Genomic DNA, 16256 nt, shown 5'->3' with positions numbered 1-16256 from the left:
TAAGCACAGAGTCTGCTTGGGTCTCTCTCTCTCCCTCTAACCCTCCCCTTGCTCGCTTGCTCGCTCTTTTTTGCTCATGCATGCAAAAACAAATAAATCTTTAAAAAAGGATCATGCACACATGCATGATATATATATATATATAAATTCCCAACATGAGTAGTTCTAGGGAAGTGAGGACTTGACTGTAGGTGAATCTACACTGTTTAAGCTTTTTACAACCCTCGTGGATTACTTCCACAATTTGAAAAACACCCAGCCCTTGGGCACACACTAGAGATTCTGAGTCTGTAGGGCATGTGGATTTTTTAAATCCACCCCATGTGATTTTGCTACACTACCCACCCTGAGACTCACTGGGTACTCTAGAGCGTTGTGGGCAAAAGTGATAAAAATATGCCCTTGGACAGCACACCGAGGGGAATCAAAAACAAGGGGAGAGGTAACGGGGGGGGGGGGCGGGAAGGGCAAGATGGGGAATCCCAGAGCAAAGAGATGTGAAGTGAGCTGGAAGAAAAAGGATGGTTAATAACAACAAAACAACAAAACAACAAAACACAATTTTTAATCCCAAAATCCTGCTCCAAATCATCCCATACAACCTCTAAACAGAGATAATTAAATATAAGAAAACTGCTCCCCAGAGCTGGTACACTGAAACACTCTCCAAGTTATTATCTTCATAATTTAGGAGGCTGGAGGGACAAGAGCATCAGAACTTCAGGTTACCTGTTGAAAACAGGCTTGGACCAGGTTTTCAGGAAAGAGATTTCGAATAAGATCCAGGAAGGCGTCCAGGCTGGACACTTCATCATTCTTCTTCCCAGGTCCCAGCTGCTTCTTGAGTTTGGGGTTCCCTGGGTGGATAGCCAAGACCAGGATGACCCCCAACACCGCGGCAATTATGGTTGTGGACATGTAATACACCATGGCTCTTGTGCCTAAGCGCCCACTGGCTTTAGCATCCAGGCCCGACAACCCTGTGGTGAAAAGACAGCAGAGGCTCAATCCTGTGATGTCTCTGTTAACTGCCCACCCCTGCATACCCATAACCTGCCTCTGTAGTACTCAAATGCCTTAATGGTTGATTAAACCTCCTCCTACTGAATATTTCAATCCTATAGTTTACAGTTCTATTCTCCAAGGACATTTTTGAGATTTTGGAGAAATGGGAGAGTTGAAGATCTCTAAGTTCAGAGTTTATAAACTGATCGGTGACTACTTTTCATCAGTCTGGAAGAGTGAGTTAAAGTTGAATATATTCCATTTTTAATTCTGAGATGATGCCTTTCCTATTTATTTGGTATTAAGATATCCTTTCTTTATGAAGTGATGCTAGTACATGCTGTGCTTTTTTTTTTTTTTTTTTTTAAGGTTCTCACTTAAAAAAAATCAAAAGCTGGTAGCCCTGGTGATTGATCTCAAGAGTCAAGCATAGTGATCTAGCACAGCCCTCACTCCTCCGAGGCGACGCATGATGGAGACCCACATTTTCCAACCTAGAGCAGGGATTAAAGAACATAAAGGTGGGTGCTTTGTCTATACTGTGGGAGGTCCTGTGATTGTTAGAGGAAATTCCAAGCCAGGTCACAAAAACTCCTGCCTTCACTGGGTTTTTTCCCAGTTGTTTCTTCAATTTTTCTACTTCCTGGTTTCAGTTTCTGCTTTTACTAGACAGAAAGATTGTAGCCCTTGCTGTGGGGGAGGAAGTCATTGGTGTAAACTTCTGAATTAAGCTGACCCATATATGAGCCACTTCTCCTTATAACCTAAAGTCAGATTCTGGCCAACAGATGCTCAGTTTCCTTGCCAGGCTGCCCAGCCTATGGCCTGTTCAATGGGCATGGAAAATTTTTCTCTGGTTTGCAAAGGAACCTTTAAGGTGAAAACACAGTGTTACTCAGTCTGGGGCTGAATGATGAGACCTTGCATTTACCAGGCTCACTGGTAGACCAGAAATCAGACTCTGTAACAATCTGGCTTAGCATCTGAATCTCTTGGCATTTCTAAAGCCTCACTTGCTTCATAAGGTGGATAGTCCAGAGGGACAGCTTTCTCAAGGTCACCCAGGTGGCACCCAAATATCAATCAAAGCCTAGCTTTCATCCTTAACTCAGAGCTCAGTCTCTAAACTACATCAATTTATACCCTATTTGAGCAATATTATTTGGTAAGGGGAAAACTGCCAGTATAAGCCCACAGTATAAGCAAACAAATTCTTACAAATAAAACAATCCTTTCAGCCCAAAACAAGTTAACATGATCTATATATGAAGGGTGCTTTTCTTCCAAAAACCTCAAAGGTTTTATTCCTAGTATTTTTTTAAAGATTTTATTTATTTATTCATGATAGACATAAAGAGAGAGCGAGGCAGAGACACAGGCAGAGGGAGAAGCAGGCTCCATGCCGGGAGCCCAACACGGGACTCGATCCCGGGACTCCAGGATCGCACCCTGGGCCAAAGGCAGGCGCTAAACTACTGAGCCACCCAGGGATCCCCATTATTCCTACTGTTTACTTTAATACCCACTTCCCTCTACACTCAGTTAAATAGTCAAGAGAAAATCTCCTTTTCTATTGGTTGCTTTTATTCATCAATATCTGAACAAAGCATAATTTGGAAAATGAGACAAGTATACTTCAAAATTAAAATCACTATCATCATCACTTTTAACATGTGGCTGTTTCATCTTTTATTGCTAGACTGACAGATGGCTGGATTGCCCAATAGATGCCAAACATTTTTAGCATTGATAATCCCCATTTCAGAGACAGGAAAACCAAGGTTCTGAAATAAAATGACATGTTCATTCATTCAACCAAATTGAGATTCGATGGTCAATCCACAAGCCAGAGCAGGAGTACGATCCACTGTGGGCAGGCTCCAGAGATATGGTCTTACCTGTGATTAAGCTGGAGATGATGAGAGGGAGAATGAGCATTTTTAGCATCCTCATGAGTATATCCCCTGGGAAGGCTATCAACATGACCACATCGGGGTGGAGAGGAGATGCCAAGCGAAGAAGCCCTCCACATACTGCCCCCAGGATGACACCTAGAAGGGGGAGGGGGAAACATCTGAATTTATGTTTAACCTTACTCAAATGAATGGCTCTGGGGATTCGGGGACGTTGACCTTTCTCATAGCTCTCCATTATTGGATGATGCGTAGCATGTAACAAAAATAAGTAAATAAGTAAAGTTGATTTTAATGACTAGTGAGAGAATATTGTGTATCTCCAACTATTCTAAAAAGCAGCACTGGGAGGGTCAAAGAGAGCCTTCTCAAGCAAGGCTTTAAGAGAAGGAGGATATATGGTGACTTGCCTAACTTCTTTTTTTTTTTTTTTTTTTTGACTAACTTTTTTAAGGATACTGTCCACTTGTACTGGCAGAGATTGTCAGCAGAAATAATCCATAGTGTCAGATATTGCTCCTCTCTGCCCAATCCTAGGCCTGGCCAGTGGCACAGTGCTTAATATATTTCTTCCCTTTCTAACTATATACCAGATGAAAGGAACATTTGATTTACCAAGCTGGTGTGAGTTTTTTTTCCTTCTATTTTCTTTGGCTCCCAACGATTTCCCCATGGCTCATTCTCAAGAAGTTTTGTCCTTGACTTCTACGTTCTCTTACATAATCTTTAGACTTGCTGATTTTACGCAAGATTAGGGGGTGTCTCTAAAAGTATATAATTTGGGAGGAAACAATCTGGGCAGAGTTGCTGGCAGGAGCCTTTCACTTTGCATACTCGGGGATTCCACAGGACAAACTGGATCTCTGCAAACAGGCTGCAGACATAAAAGATGCTTGTAGAAACCACAAACCAGGTCATAGCACCCTGGCTGAGAGGGAGGGAGGAAGTTCCTAGGTCCCCATGAGCTACGGTATTAACTCCAGGGATGTGAAGGGAGCACTGCGGCCAAAAGCCTGATCTTTTTTTACTTCTATAGGTGAAAAACATACTTCTTGACAACCTATGATGAGTGAAATTTATGTGGAAGACAACCTTTGGAAACCCCTACTACACCTCTATCTTCTTTCATTAAGTGAACTGAGCTGTGGTCAGTGCCCAGTTCTAACCCTAGTCCACTGACATCAAAGTGACTGACTCTTTCCTTTGGGAGAAGCCATGGAGCTGAATGGGGAAAGGGTTGGAGGTGATGAGTTGTTCAATGCTTCTATGTGTAGCCTAAGAGAGAGCTGAAGAATACGGAGGGATCAAGAGAGGAAATGGTGTGGTTGTCATTACAAGACACTGAAATTTGCCCCATTTTCAATAAACCCTTGTCGAAAACCCAAGACCAAGATTGTGTCAACAGTCCCACAAAAGCATAACCATAGCCTGGGTGAGGTCTGAAGTGGGGGAATCAGACTTCTGAGATGGAGCCAGAGCAGATCAAGGCTTCTGGACAAGCCTCTTTCACCGTGACCTCATTAGCTAATGTGCCAAGCTAATCTAAGGTAATGAGGTGTTTGTAGGCTAGACCTCAGCAGCCCTCTTAGTGGGGTTTTCAGCACCTGCTCCCATTATCTTCAGGCAGGTATTCCTCTAAATGTGGTATGCTGACCATCTGTTTAGGAATCACCTAGAAGGTTTGTTAAGATGTAGATCCCAAGGCCTCACTGTAGATGACCTGAAGCCTCTATGTGTAGGGCCTGGGATTCTGTGTACTAACACACTCACAAGAAGTTGTAAGAACGATTAGAATCCCAAGGAAGAAAACAAATGGCTAGGGCAGGTAAGGGGAAGATTATGTCATCAAGGAAGCCATGCCTGGGCAAAGGAGGCCCAAAGTAGGACCTAAGGCTTCCTTTACAGGGGGAAGGCTGGCTGTGAGACCCAGCTTCCCCACAGAGCCACGAGAGAGCCAGAGAAGAGAGGTGGCATCTGTCACCTACCAAACACAGTCAATGTGAGCAGGAGGTTCTTCCCCAGCTTGTCACACAGACGCAGGCCTAGATGTCGGTGCTTCGGCTCCTCTGAGCTGAGATGGCTGTCGTGCATTCGTACTTCCACCTGCTTGGGCATGTTGTTGGCACTACAAAAGAAGCAGATGTCATGGTTAGAGGCTGCGGGGTGACTCCCATACACAGTCTGAGGTGCTCAGGTAATAGCGGGTGAAACAGGCCTCCCCCAGGCATAGTGGGGTATTGGGAACCACAGGCAGGAAATAAAAACCAGAGCAAATAAGGGGACTCTGAGCACCAGTTTATATGCCTGGCGCTTCTATCCGTACCATCTTGGATCATCACAGTAAAGAAAAGGTGTGGGGGCCTGGATGGCTCAGTTGCTTAAGCATCTGCTTTTGGCTCAGGTCATGATCTCAGGGTCCTGGAATCGAGTCCCATGTCGGGCTCCCTGCTCAGTTGGGAGTCTGCTTCTCCCTCTCCCTCTGCCCTCCCCACTCTTGCTCACACTCTCTGTCTCAAATAAATAAATAAATCAGAAAGAAAGAAAGAAAGAAAGAAAGAAAGAAAGAAAGAAAGAAAGAAAGAAAGAAAGAAAGAAAGAAAGAAAAAGCGAGCATACCACAAGCAATGGTGAGGTTTTTCCAAGAATTGCCCACCACGGTAACTCTGAGAGGCAAGAATCCCTGCTCTGTTTCCCAGAAAGTAACTTGCTCAGGGTCATAAGGCTACAAGAAATGGAGCTATAAACCCAGATATGTCTGCCTCCAAAACCCGAGCTCTTTCATTCTTGTGTCAATGGCAAAAAGGTGAGTTCTGAATGATCTAAGGTCAGAAGAGTCATGATCTAAGTCATGCTACATTAAAATGCCTCTGAGCTCAAGGCTTCCTCATCCTGATCATGGAAAAGTCATAGATGTTGGTATTCCAAATTATGCCTCTCTTTCGGAAAGGATGGTCTATGTATTTTTTTTAATTGTGGTTTTTAAAAGGTCATTTGCATAATCAGGACTCTGCTAAGTTGCCCGAGTTATGCTACTCAGGGTCAACGAAATGTGGCTTTAAGAGGCACATGACCAAAAAATAAAAAAATAAAAAATTTTTAAAAATTCTTAAAAAGAGGCACATGACCACCTTCATCCCTCAGTGCAGCCCAGCCGTTTTCCAGATAAACCCCATGGTGAGAGTCTGCAGTGGAATCCTTGTTGGGGTAATAAGTACACTACGCCTTTTTCCAGCTTTATCATTTGCCAGGCCAACAAAATTTCAAATTTAAGCTTGGAGATTGGCATAGAGAGGCCTTTTTTTTTTTTTTTTTTTTGTACTTTGACAACTTAAGATACTTTTTTGTTAGCTGCCATTTACAATCACCATCACATGATTACAAATTTTTTAGCTGTCTTTAACCCCTAGAAAGACAGGTCACAGACTCTGAATAAATGGCAATACCTTCTAAGATGGGAGGGTGTTAGCCTTACCCAGACATTCTCTCCACAGATTGGAAAAGCCTTCTTTTGGAGCCAATGTCCATTTGCAGATCAGTGGTTTGGAATCACTGGTTATAATGGAAATAGTTTAGGTTTTGGAAATAGGGAGCCTGAGATTCAAATCATGCCTCCATCACTGGCTAGCTGTGTGATATGTAGAAAAAAGGCCTTGATGCCGACCTTGTGGAAATTAAATGTGATTGTGTATGTTAGGGGCCATCATGACACCTGGTGCACGTGGCGCCTTTATCCAGGGAGCATGGAGACACACACCAAGTGAGCATTCATTGAGTTTCTGGTAAGGGTGACATGTAAGTCAGCGGACCTACAGATCTCCACCACCATTTCAACAGGACCCCAAGCTTAGCTTCCAGAGTCTCAGATTTAAGACCAGGGACCCAAACACAACTCCTCACTTTGTTAGAACAGCCTGCTTAATATATTTGCTCCCAAAATGCTTTGAAATTAGGAATGATGTTTCATGGTCTGGTTAGAATACCCAACTGAAAATATTAGTGAAAATATAAGCATCTTGGTCTCCCCTTAGCGGCCTAATTATCTACTCATCTTGTTCGCTTTGGGACAACCTCTGACTAGCTGACATGTGTGCGCTAACGATCGCTCAGCCTGTCTAAAAAAGAAAGTAGGGCATGACTGCTGGCAGCAGGCAGATGAGGGCCAATCTGGTCAGCAAGCAACAAACATCGCTTCCTCTAATCACCAAGCGAAACAGGCAGAAAGGCTCTTTGGATGACACGCAGGGGAAGATGATCAAAACGATCTTTTCTCGCATGGATAGACCATATTTTCAATGTTTCCATTTGGGATCTTTTGATATTTTTAAACATGTCTGTCAGTCATCTGAAGCTCTAAACTGAGAAATGGCCAGAAAAGAAGGGAGGCTACATGTGTCTCGGAAATGGAGAATGGATCCGTTAGCGAGCCTTGGGCATCGCTCTGCCTCCCCTTGAGATTGCCACCCCCGCCTTCTGCTTCAGTCGAAGCCCCTTTGCCACTGAAGTCAGACTCGGGCACATGGCTGGTATTGAAGTGAGACTAACAAGTATTGATCCCAAACATTCAGGCAAGTTCCCTAGGATATAATGAAAGTGCCGGGCATCAAAACAGCCGTGTCAAAGTGAAAACACCCAGATACTAGGGTAACACAGACACTCGGTCCAGCAGTGTGCTTACAGGCCGGTGACACACAATTCTTGGTTTGTTTTTCAGGCCATAACAAAATGTCTCTGAAACCCTGAATCAAAACAGCCACATCAAAGTGGCAGTGTCAAAATGCCATGAACCCACATGTGTTTATTAAGAGGATTCCTGCGACTTCCTCAGCCCCCTTGAAATTAAACAAATGCCCCAGGCTCATAGCAGTTCTTGACATCTGCACGCAGAGAATGATTCGCAAAGTACACCAGGACCCCAGCCTGCATCCAGGAACACAAAGTCCCCTAGGAACTCTTGGTAAAGATTCCACGCCAGTCTAGATCATCACCAGAACACAAGGGGAGCCCGAAATGGGGAATATTGTAGACAACATGTTGTATCATAGAACAATATAGAACTGTTTCTAAGCCTTATATCTTCAGAATATTTTTTAAGATTTTACTTTTTTTGAGAAAGAGAGAGTACAGAGGGAAAGGGAGAAGCAGACTCCCCGCTGAGCAGGGAGCCCAGTGCCAGGCTCAATCCAGGACTCTGAGACCATGACCTGAGACAAAGGCAGATGCTTAACCAACTGAGCCACCCAAGCATCCCCTTAGAATATTTTAAATGTGATTATACAGATACACAGATATATAAGTGTTGCTTACTGAATGCACAGAGTGACAGTGGCAATCACAAGGATACGGGGCACCTGGGTGGCTCAGGGGTTGAGCGTCTGCCTTTGGCTCAGGGCTTGATCCCAGCGTCCTGGGATTGAGTCCCACATCGGGCTCCCTACACGGAGCCTGCTTCTTCCTCTTCCTGTGTCTCTGCCTCTCTCTGTGTGTCTCTCATGAATAAATAAATAAAATCTTAAAACACACATACACACACACACACACACATAAACAAGGATACCCACTACTTACTGAATATTCTATATGATGTCAGATGATCTACTCAGTAACAGCAGAGTAAGGTACAACCCTTGCTATTAAGGAGCTCGTAAGGGGAAACAGAAAGCACACTGCCCAGTACTTGTTTGCTTTACATGTGGGCCACAGTCAAGCTCTGCAGGGGATGCTGTGCAAATGGCAAAAATGGCACCTAACCTGGCTTTGGGGAAGAAGAGTGTTCAAGAAAGGCTTTTAAAGGCTGTTACGGTCTGAAAAACAAACCCAGGAAGGCTGACACCAGAGTTGTATCTTTAATAATAGATTTAATCCAAATGTCTACATCCGCCGCAGTCCGTGAACCCTGGGAGAGCAGGGCTGTGATCTTTCACAGCTGGCTCCAAGTGCTTGATGAACGTTTGCTCGAAGAAATTAGGAATTAGAAAGCAACTACAAAGGGCACTTTGCTTTCTCCTGGGAACGGGGCCCTTTTATGGACAGACTGGCAGCAACCCGCTTCAACAAGTCTCCTTCCAGTCTTGCCTTGATTCCACAGAGTCCTATGGGACACACAGGACAGGCCCCACGCTGTTCTAGGGGCTAAAGATATCACAATAAACAAAGCAGGCAACTTGCTGTCATAGAGCGTGTGTGTTAGTGGAAGAACAAATAAATGAACACATTTCAAGTGGAGCTACATTCAGGCAGGAGGAGGAGGACGTGTGGGGAGGGGATGTATATTGTGCATCAGGTGGCCAGGGAAGGCTTCCGTGACCAGGGGACATTAGAACAAACACCTACAGGGAACGAGGGGTCTCCCAAGTTAATTACGCAACTTGCCCAGAGCTTAACACATAAACAGAATATCTACACTTGGGAAACCTATCTATCCAGACTAGAGCCTGAAGCTCCCAACAGAGGCAACTCCGGGCGTCTACAACGCTGGGTTTTAGCACAGGCACTGATTCAAATGAAGGCCAAGCCAGTAACACTGCGGCCTGTTACCATCGTGAGCATGACCAGGGCTTCAGCCGTCCCAGCTCCCGGCAAGAGGAATGGAAAGCGGGGTGAGGTGAGCTGGACCCCAGAGGAAGGCTGCTGACAACAGCCTGCACATGTGCCTCCCTGGCAATGATCAGAAAGGGCAAGACCCGACGTGGGCAGGCTCACTGGATAAACACAGTAAACTACTGCAATTGGCCTTTATCTTCCCAATCCTCCCTTCCTTCAACCACTGGTGGCACACACAGAACCAAGCACTAAGGAGCTTAAAAGCCCAGCTGTGCCTTGGTGAGCCCAAATCGGATCCAGCCCGATGCCGTCCCCACCTGGCTGACCGCCTCTCTTTCTACTTGGGTGCCTTCTGGATGGAAGAGTTTAGCAAGACAGTCCCTTAACGTTGGATGTTTCTGAAAACCGGCTCTGCTGGATCGCTCCCCATGGCCCCGCCAAGTAAGGCCATGTGACGGGACAGCTGGTTGGATCACTGAAAACTTGAAGAATGAGCCTGTAATTTCCTTCAGCCCGAACTTCACTGAATTAAGCACACGGCTGTGAATTTTGCCATCGCTGCCCTGCTCATTCTCACGCAAATCCACCAGAAGGTCCCGCCGGGTCCTGGAGGGTATTATGCTGAGTGAAGTAAGTCAGTCGGAGAAGGACAAACATTATATGTTCTCATTCATTTGGGGAATATAAATAATAGTGAAAGGGAAAATAAGGGAAGGGAGAAGAAATGTGTGGGAAATATCAGAAAGGGAGACAGAACATAAAGACTGCTAACTCTGGGAAACGAACTAGGGGTGGTAGAAGGGGAGGAGGGCGGGGGGTGGGAGTGAACGGGTGACGGGCACTGGGTGTTATTCTGTATGTTAGAAAATTGAACACCAATAAAAAAAAAAAAAAAAATGATAAAAGTTTAAAAAAAAAAAAAAAAAAAATCCACCAGAAGGGTCTCAAAAGCAAGCCCAGCTCACCGTGCCAGGCTTCCTCTGTGGCTCAAAAGGGAACATGGAATGGGGCTGGAGCTGTTTTCGACTATTCTCAGAACCTGCTTTGCATTAGCTTGCGACTTCCCTTGCTGCCAAGAGCCTCTAAGAATAGGCTCATTAGATGTGGGGTCGGATTCAGATTTCCTGCCTGCACACACTTCCATGTCGCCTTATCTGGCACCACATTCTTTCTTCCTCCTCCACTGGCTTAATGGGGTGGCACCAGTTCCCCAGGGCACCTAAAAGCAACCAATGTGTTTTGGCCGGGAGGATGTGAGAGCTCCAAAGGCCATCACTATACAGCCCCCTGCTGCCCAGGGCCAAGGACCTGAGGAGAGAAGGCCCAGGAAGTGCCCCAATGGGGGGATACTAGGTCAGACCCTCAAAAAAACACAGCCTGTGGAGGGGCTTTCTCCAGGGCTTTCACCAGGTGGCTGGTGTGTTTGGAAAACAATGCTGGAAATGCCAGTGTTATCAGCTCAGAGCCTGGAGCATCACATAGTGGTGATCACAGCTGTGACTGCCCCACATCTGGGATTTCCCCAGCTCCTAAAGAATACCACCTTTGCTGTCAAAAGGACTGGAATTCCAAGGCAGTGGGCATTTCCAGCCCGCCAGTCCCTCCACCCTCACTAGGTCCTATAAGACCTGGTTGAGGGGCACCTGGGGGGCTCAATGGTTGAGCATCTGACTTGGACTCAGCTCATGATCCTGGGGTCCTGGGATCAACTCATGCATCTGCCCCCTCCCCCCCCCCCCCCGCCCCACAGGGAGCCTGCTTCTCCCTCTGCCTCTCTCTCTGGGTCTCTCATGAATGAATAAATAAATCTTAAAAAAAAAAAAAAAAAAAAAGACTGGGGTTGAACGGTGTCAAGGATGCTCACTGAGCAAGAAGTCAGACTCCCTATCTGATAGCCACTGAGTCCTCAAAGACCCCATGAATGAAACCTAACGGTTTATAACCTCCAAATCTGCCTCAGTCCCTACTTCTGTTCATCTTTGGGCTGCTGTGTCCACTTCTGAGATCACAAAAACGCTTTCTAGAAAGGTCCCACTGGTGAACCACTCTAGACTTACAGACGATATTCCTTTTCTAGGGCCTTTTCCTGGACATCCAAAGATCTGGCTAAAGAACATGGTTTATAGTTTACCCAAATCCTGACAGGATTGGACCTGAGGACAAAATGAAACAGGAAGTCAGGAGGCCTGGGTTCTAATTCCAGGCCTGCTGCTACCTGGTTGCGTTAGAAATAGCACAGGGATAAAACATAATTAAAGCTACTTGCCCACGATCAACAGGGAGGGGATAAATTTGTATGGAATGATGAACACAAACTCTACGGAAGATACCAATAAAGTTTAGGAATCATTTTTGACTTTTTTTTTTTTTTTTGGTCCCAGGCTCTTAATCTGTAAAATAAGAGGGTTGAACTAGAAATTCATTAATGTTCTAAGATTCTGTGATTCTCTGGGGGGGGGTGGGGAGAGGCTCTTAACTACCCTCGGTAGCCTCCTTTTTAGTCACTTGGGACTGAATAAGCTTAGCGTTTACCATGAGATGAATCATTTCATCAACCATGAGGGGACAGCCCAATTGCTACATATCAGTCCCCACAGGGAGAGGCAGACATGTGACTTAGAGACAGGAGACCAACCAACAGTGAAAATGGTCACCATTTCTTCATGTCCTTACCTCCATGTTTCACTTTCCAAAAGCATGTTTTTGTAGCACTGCTAATGCTGAGTTAGGGTTCAAATTCACTACCACAGTTGAGACACAGGCATCTTCTTAATCCCCCACCCACCCTCACCCAGTTCTCAGTCTAGGTTTCTAAGATGAGCAGCTCAATGCCACAGGAACAGAGTCAAACAGGTGGACCAGCATTGGGACCAGCCAATTGCCAAATTCACCCCTAACTCATTGAGGGACCGCCCTTATCATTCAGAGTCAACTCTCGTGGAATCGGAGATTCATCCACTCACAGAAACATTCAAGAGGAAAAACTGCAGGAAAGAAGTCTTCTTATCATTTCCCAAACCAATGGGCCCCCACTGGATAATGCTGTGAGTGGCAAACACAGAGCCCACTGGGACTTTTGAGTGTCCTCACACATGGAGCCAGGAAGAAGTTACGGGAGACAGTATTCTGAAGAGATTAATAAAAACAACATTCATTTTTCCCAGAAACAGAAGTTAAAGCACCAGCCACCAACTGATTCGCAGCTGCCAAAAGGTTCCTTGGTGGAATACAATTACATAATTACACAGCCATGGGGGTCTTGGTTGAAATCTCCTTTCCCTGCCGTGCCTGGGATAAGGCACTGATTTCTTGGACCACAGCACCCAACTCACTGGGGTAGCGTAGAGCTTCAATGAGATAATACTCAGGAAAGCACTGCAGAGTATGTAACATGTAATTGATACCCAATATTAGTTTCCTTTTTTTGTCTTCAATGCCTACAATGGTGCAAAATGATCATTAAGACCATTTCTTTATAGTTGAGTTTTAGTGAGTTGAGTTTTGGCAACAAAGGATACTTGTGCTTTTTACGAAAAGGAAGTCCCAGAAGAGCCAGAGTGGGTGGGGACCTGGAAAGTTTCTACGCTGTAGGCAACTCTGCTGTGGAATGACTGGATAACCTCTCAAAGAACATTAGGAATATAGTCTTAAATATAAAAACCTCTGGATTTTTGTGATATCCTCCTAAGGTTAGGGATTTAGGCCAGCCTCAACACAACAGATTTGCCCATTTCTGGAAAGGCTCACCACCCAAAACAGAAATAAGACATACCAAGGAACAGGGACCCTCCCAGCCTGGGTAGAGAGACTGGGGTGGGGTGTTTAATCATCTCAAATTGGGAACCTCTTCTAAAAATAAAGATTATGCCATGGCCCAGGAGGACACTGGCCAGCCCTGTCTCCAGAGCCCTGTTACTCCCGAAGTAACTGCTACCCACCTCTGTTTCATCGAACAACATGAAAACCCATTAGGCCACGTCACACAACTAACTCCAGTAAACGGGGAAATTCGTGCGGCGTGCATTCCGGGTTTGCAGTCACAGGGAACTCGGCCCTCATTCCAATCTGCCTTGAAGCAAAAGGTTTCCTCCGGCTAAAATGTCCTCCCCACCCTCCCCTCCCACCCAGCCTTATTAGACTAACTTCTCTTTCTTCTTCAAGACTCAATTCGGGTATGACTTCCCTCGGGAAGTCTTTGTTGACTTTCAGATGCTCCTCCTGCAGCTTACCTGTGCTTACCTGTACTTACCTAGGCTGACCTGTGCTGGCCTATGCTGCCCTTTCTTGAGGTATCTATCACAATTATTTGCCGCCGCCCCCCCCACACACACACACAATGAGGGCACAGGCTTGTCTTACTTGACTCAGTCTCCCTCACACCCAGCATGGTTTCCTGGTATATAGTTGATGCTCAATTTTTGCATGTTGAATGAATGAATGGGCAACAAGATAAAAAGCACTGCAGGGAACACCTGCATTAGGATAACCCATAGGTAGCAGGAAGGGGCAGGGTGACACTGGGTAGAGCTGGCCCTTCCCTACTGGCAGCTTTGATGCGGCTGCCCTGCCCAAAGTGTGGCAGGCCCCAGTGCTCCCAGCACCCTCGGGGGAAGACGAAGCCATGAACCAATCTGGGCTCAGATAATGAGGCCTTCAGGGGAAAAGGGGAAACTGGTGAGGACACAGGAAGGCGACTTAGGATCCAACTGCCGAAATCAACAGCTCTAAATCTGGACCTTCCAAAATGCCCTTCTACCAAAGAGCCAAAGAGCTTCTTCCCTTTGCCAGAAGGACTCTTCTGGAAGCACTATTCATTAACAGAGCTCTGGATCTGGCCCTCAAGCACGGGAAGTTCTCCTTCTAGCCCCTGAAGCTTCCAGGATGAGCCCTCCTAGCCTGCCAGGCAGGGGAGCAGCTGGGATGTTGACTAAGTGGCTTAATTAGTCACAGTGCCTTCAGGCCCCAGGCAGAAGCCAGGCACGGCAAGCAGTGGCTGGAACTTTCTGGGCAGTTTGGTCACAACTTAACTGTTTTTCATCAGTGTGGTCCTTTCCCTTCTTGAGCCGAGTAGTCTATGTGCCTTTTCTCTCCTTCTAGAACATGCAGCCAACCTTGCAATTGCAGTGTCAAAGCCAAACAAGAAGACAAGTGATCACCATGACCCTGTAAATAGTGAGATTTCCTGGGGCTGGCCCTGGAAACGCCATACCATGCTTTTGTGGGGAGATGTTTCAGGACTCCCTTAAGCTTTTCTGGAGGGCTTCAAAGGTGCCCTTTTGGGCTCCCAGATGCCTGAAATTCCTGCTTGAGAGTCCTGTCCTTTGCATCTCAGTTTGAAGACAGAAGGCCATGGAAAAGGCAACCCCTTCCCCAACAACCCAGCATGAAGGAGCTTCTCAGATCTCTCCCTAAAAACAGGATTTGCTAAGGAGAACCTTGCAAATCTGACATGAGTCCTGGCCAGAACCACACCCAGAAGCCAAGTGAAAGGAGAGGGGCTCAGAACATCAGACATAAACTTTGCCAAGTACATGCTACTGCCCAGGGTCAGTTCTGAAGTCAACTGTGTTTAAAACTCTGTGGCCTCACCAGGGTTTCTGGAATACTAATAATTTCCTTTTTCTTTTTTCTTTTTGTTTTTAATCTGGATGCTAGTTTCACATGTGTGTTCAATTTGAGAAATTTATTCAAGCTGGTCACTTAAGATGTGTGTGTTCTGTATGTGCGTTAGACTTCGATAAAAAGCTTAAAATAAACGGGCAAAAATAAATAAATAAAAATTAAAAAATAAAATAAAATAAATGGGCAAGCTAAATTATGTTGTTGGTCCCCAAATGGCTGATTCCTATAGTGGTGGCTTTGCTGACAAAAGCACAGGTGCTAATTTTGCCCCCAAAACACCTTATACATGGGAGACATGTGAAAGTCTCCTTCAGACGAGACAAAAACAAAACAAAACAAAACAAACAAACAGTGGGATTTGGGGTGGCTTGGGTTATAGAAAGTGTCTCACTGGCCCACAAAGATGTCTGTGGTCTTTATCTTCCTTCTGCTTTCCCATGCTCAGAGCTGCAAAGGTCCTCAACATATCACCTTCCCTTCTCTTCCATAAGAAGGCTCCCTCCAGGCTCTTCTCCTTGTGTTCATCTTTTAAATTATAAACAATAACCAACTGTCCATCAGTAGAATTTATTAGGAAGTCAGTTAATAATATGTTCATAAGTTAACAAGGGCTGATGTCACAAAATGTCATACCCCTCATGTTATTTTGTCTTCAAGGCATCCCTGGGAGGGGATGAATGATCCCACCTTAGAAATGGACATCCTGCAACTTGCCAGAGCTCATAAAACTTAGAAGCGACAAAGCCAGGGTTCGAACAGGTGGTTGAGCAGCCAGGATTAAATCTGTGCTGCCATCTGCCTTTGAGTCCTTGGGGATCTTCTCTGGGCACATCCTTTCTAGGAGTATTTGCAGAGTGACAGGCACCTTCAAACTTCCAAATCCACCAAGGCGCACCCAGAAAAGAAAGCAGAGAGAGTAGCATGGCGGCAGGTGAGGAAAGGGTGAAAGGAGCTCCAGGAAGCCATTGCCTGGTTGCCTACCTGTGACAATGCAAGCTCCTGGCCTCAGAGGTGCCCCGCAGGTACCTATTAACTCCTCCCCTTGGATATCTAGTGTGCACAGGTGCCAACCTATTTCTGGGGTCTCAGGCAGCACTTGCTGATGTGAAATGACCCTGGGCCCCTCACCAGGAAGGACTCCCACCACTCAGAAGGACTCAACTGGTAACCAGTAAT

The 16256-nt window shown here is 45.7% G+C and overlaps 1 protein-coding gene across 9 annotated transcripts in view; it reads right to left on the bottom strand.

Annotated features, from left to right (window-relative positions):
- SLC1A2 (solute carrier family 1 member 2) overlaps positions 1-16256 on the bottom strand; it is a 152334-nt gene that overhangs the window by 54505 nt on the left and 81573 nt on the right. For all 9 annotated transcript variants that reach the window (XM_025452471.3, XM_049096279.1, XM_025452468.3 and 6 more), the window contains 3 exons: positions 4904-5043; positions 2904-3056; positions 730-980 (listed from right to left, as the gene is read on the bottom strand). In XM_025452471.3, coding sequence (XP_025308256.1) covers positions 730-980; positions 2904-3056; positions 4904-5043 — 544 coding nt within the window. The remainder of the gene's footprint in view (positions 1-729; positions 981-2903; positions 3057-4903; positions 5044-16256) is intronic.

The sequence above is a fragment of the Canis lupus genome, chromosome 18 (assembly GCF_003254725.2).
Source record: "Canis lupus dingo isolate Sandy chromosome 18, ASM325472v2, whole genome shotgun sequence".
Taxonomy (NCBI): domain Eukaryota; kingdom Metazoa; phylum Chordata; class Mammalia; order Carnivora; family Canidae; genus Canis; species Canis lupus.
Note: the sequence above shows the minus strand (reverse complement) of the source record. Positions and strands in the feature narration are given on the sequence as shown.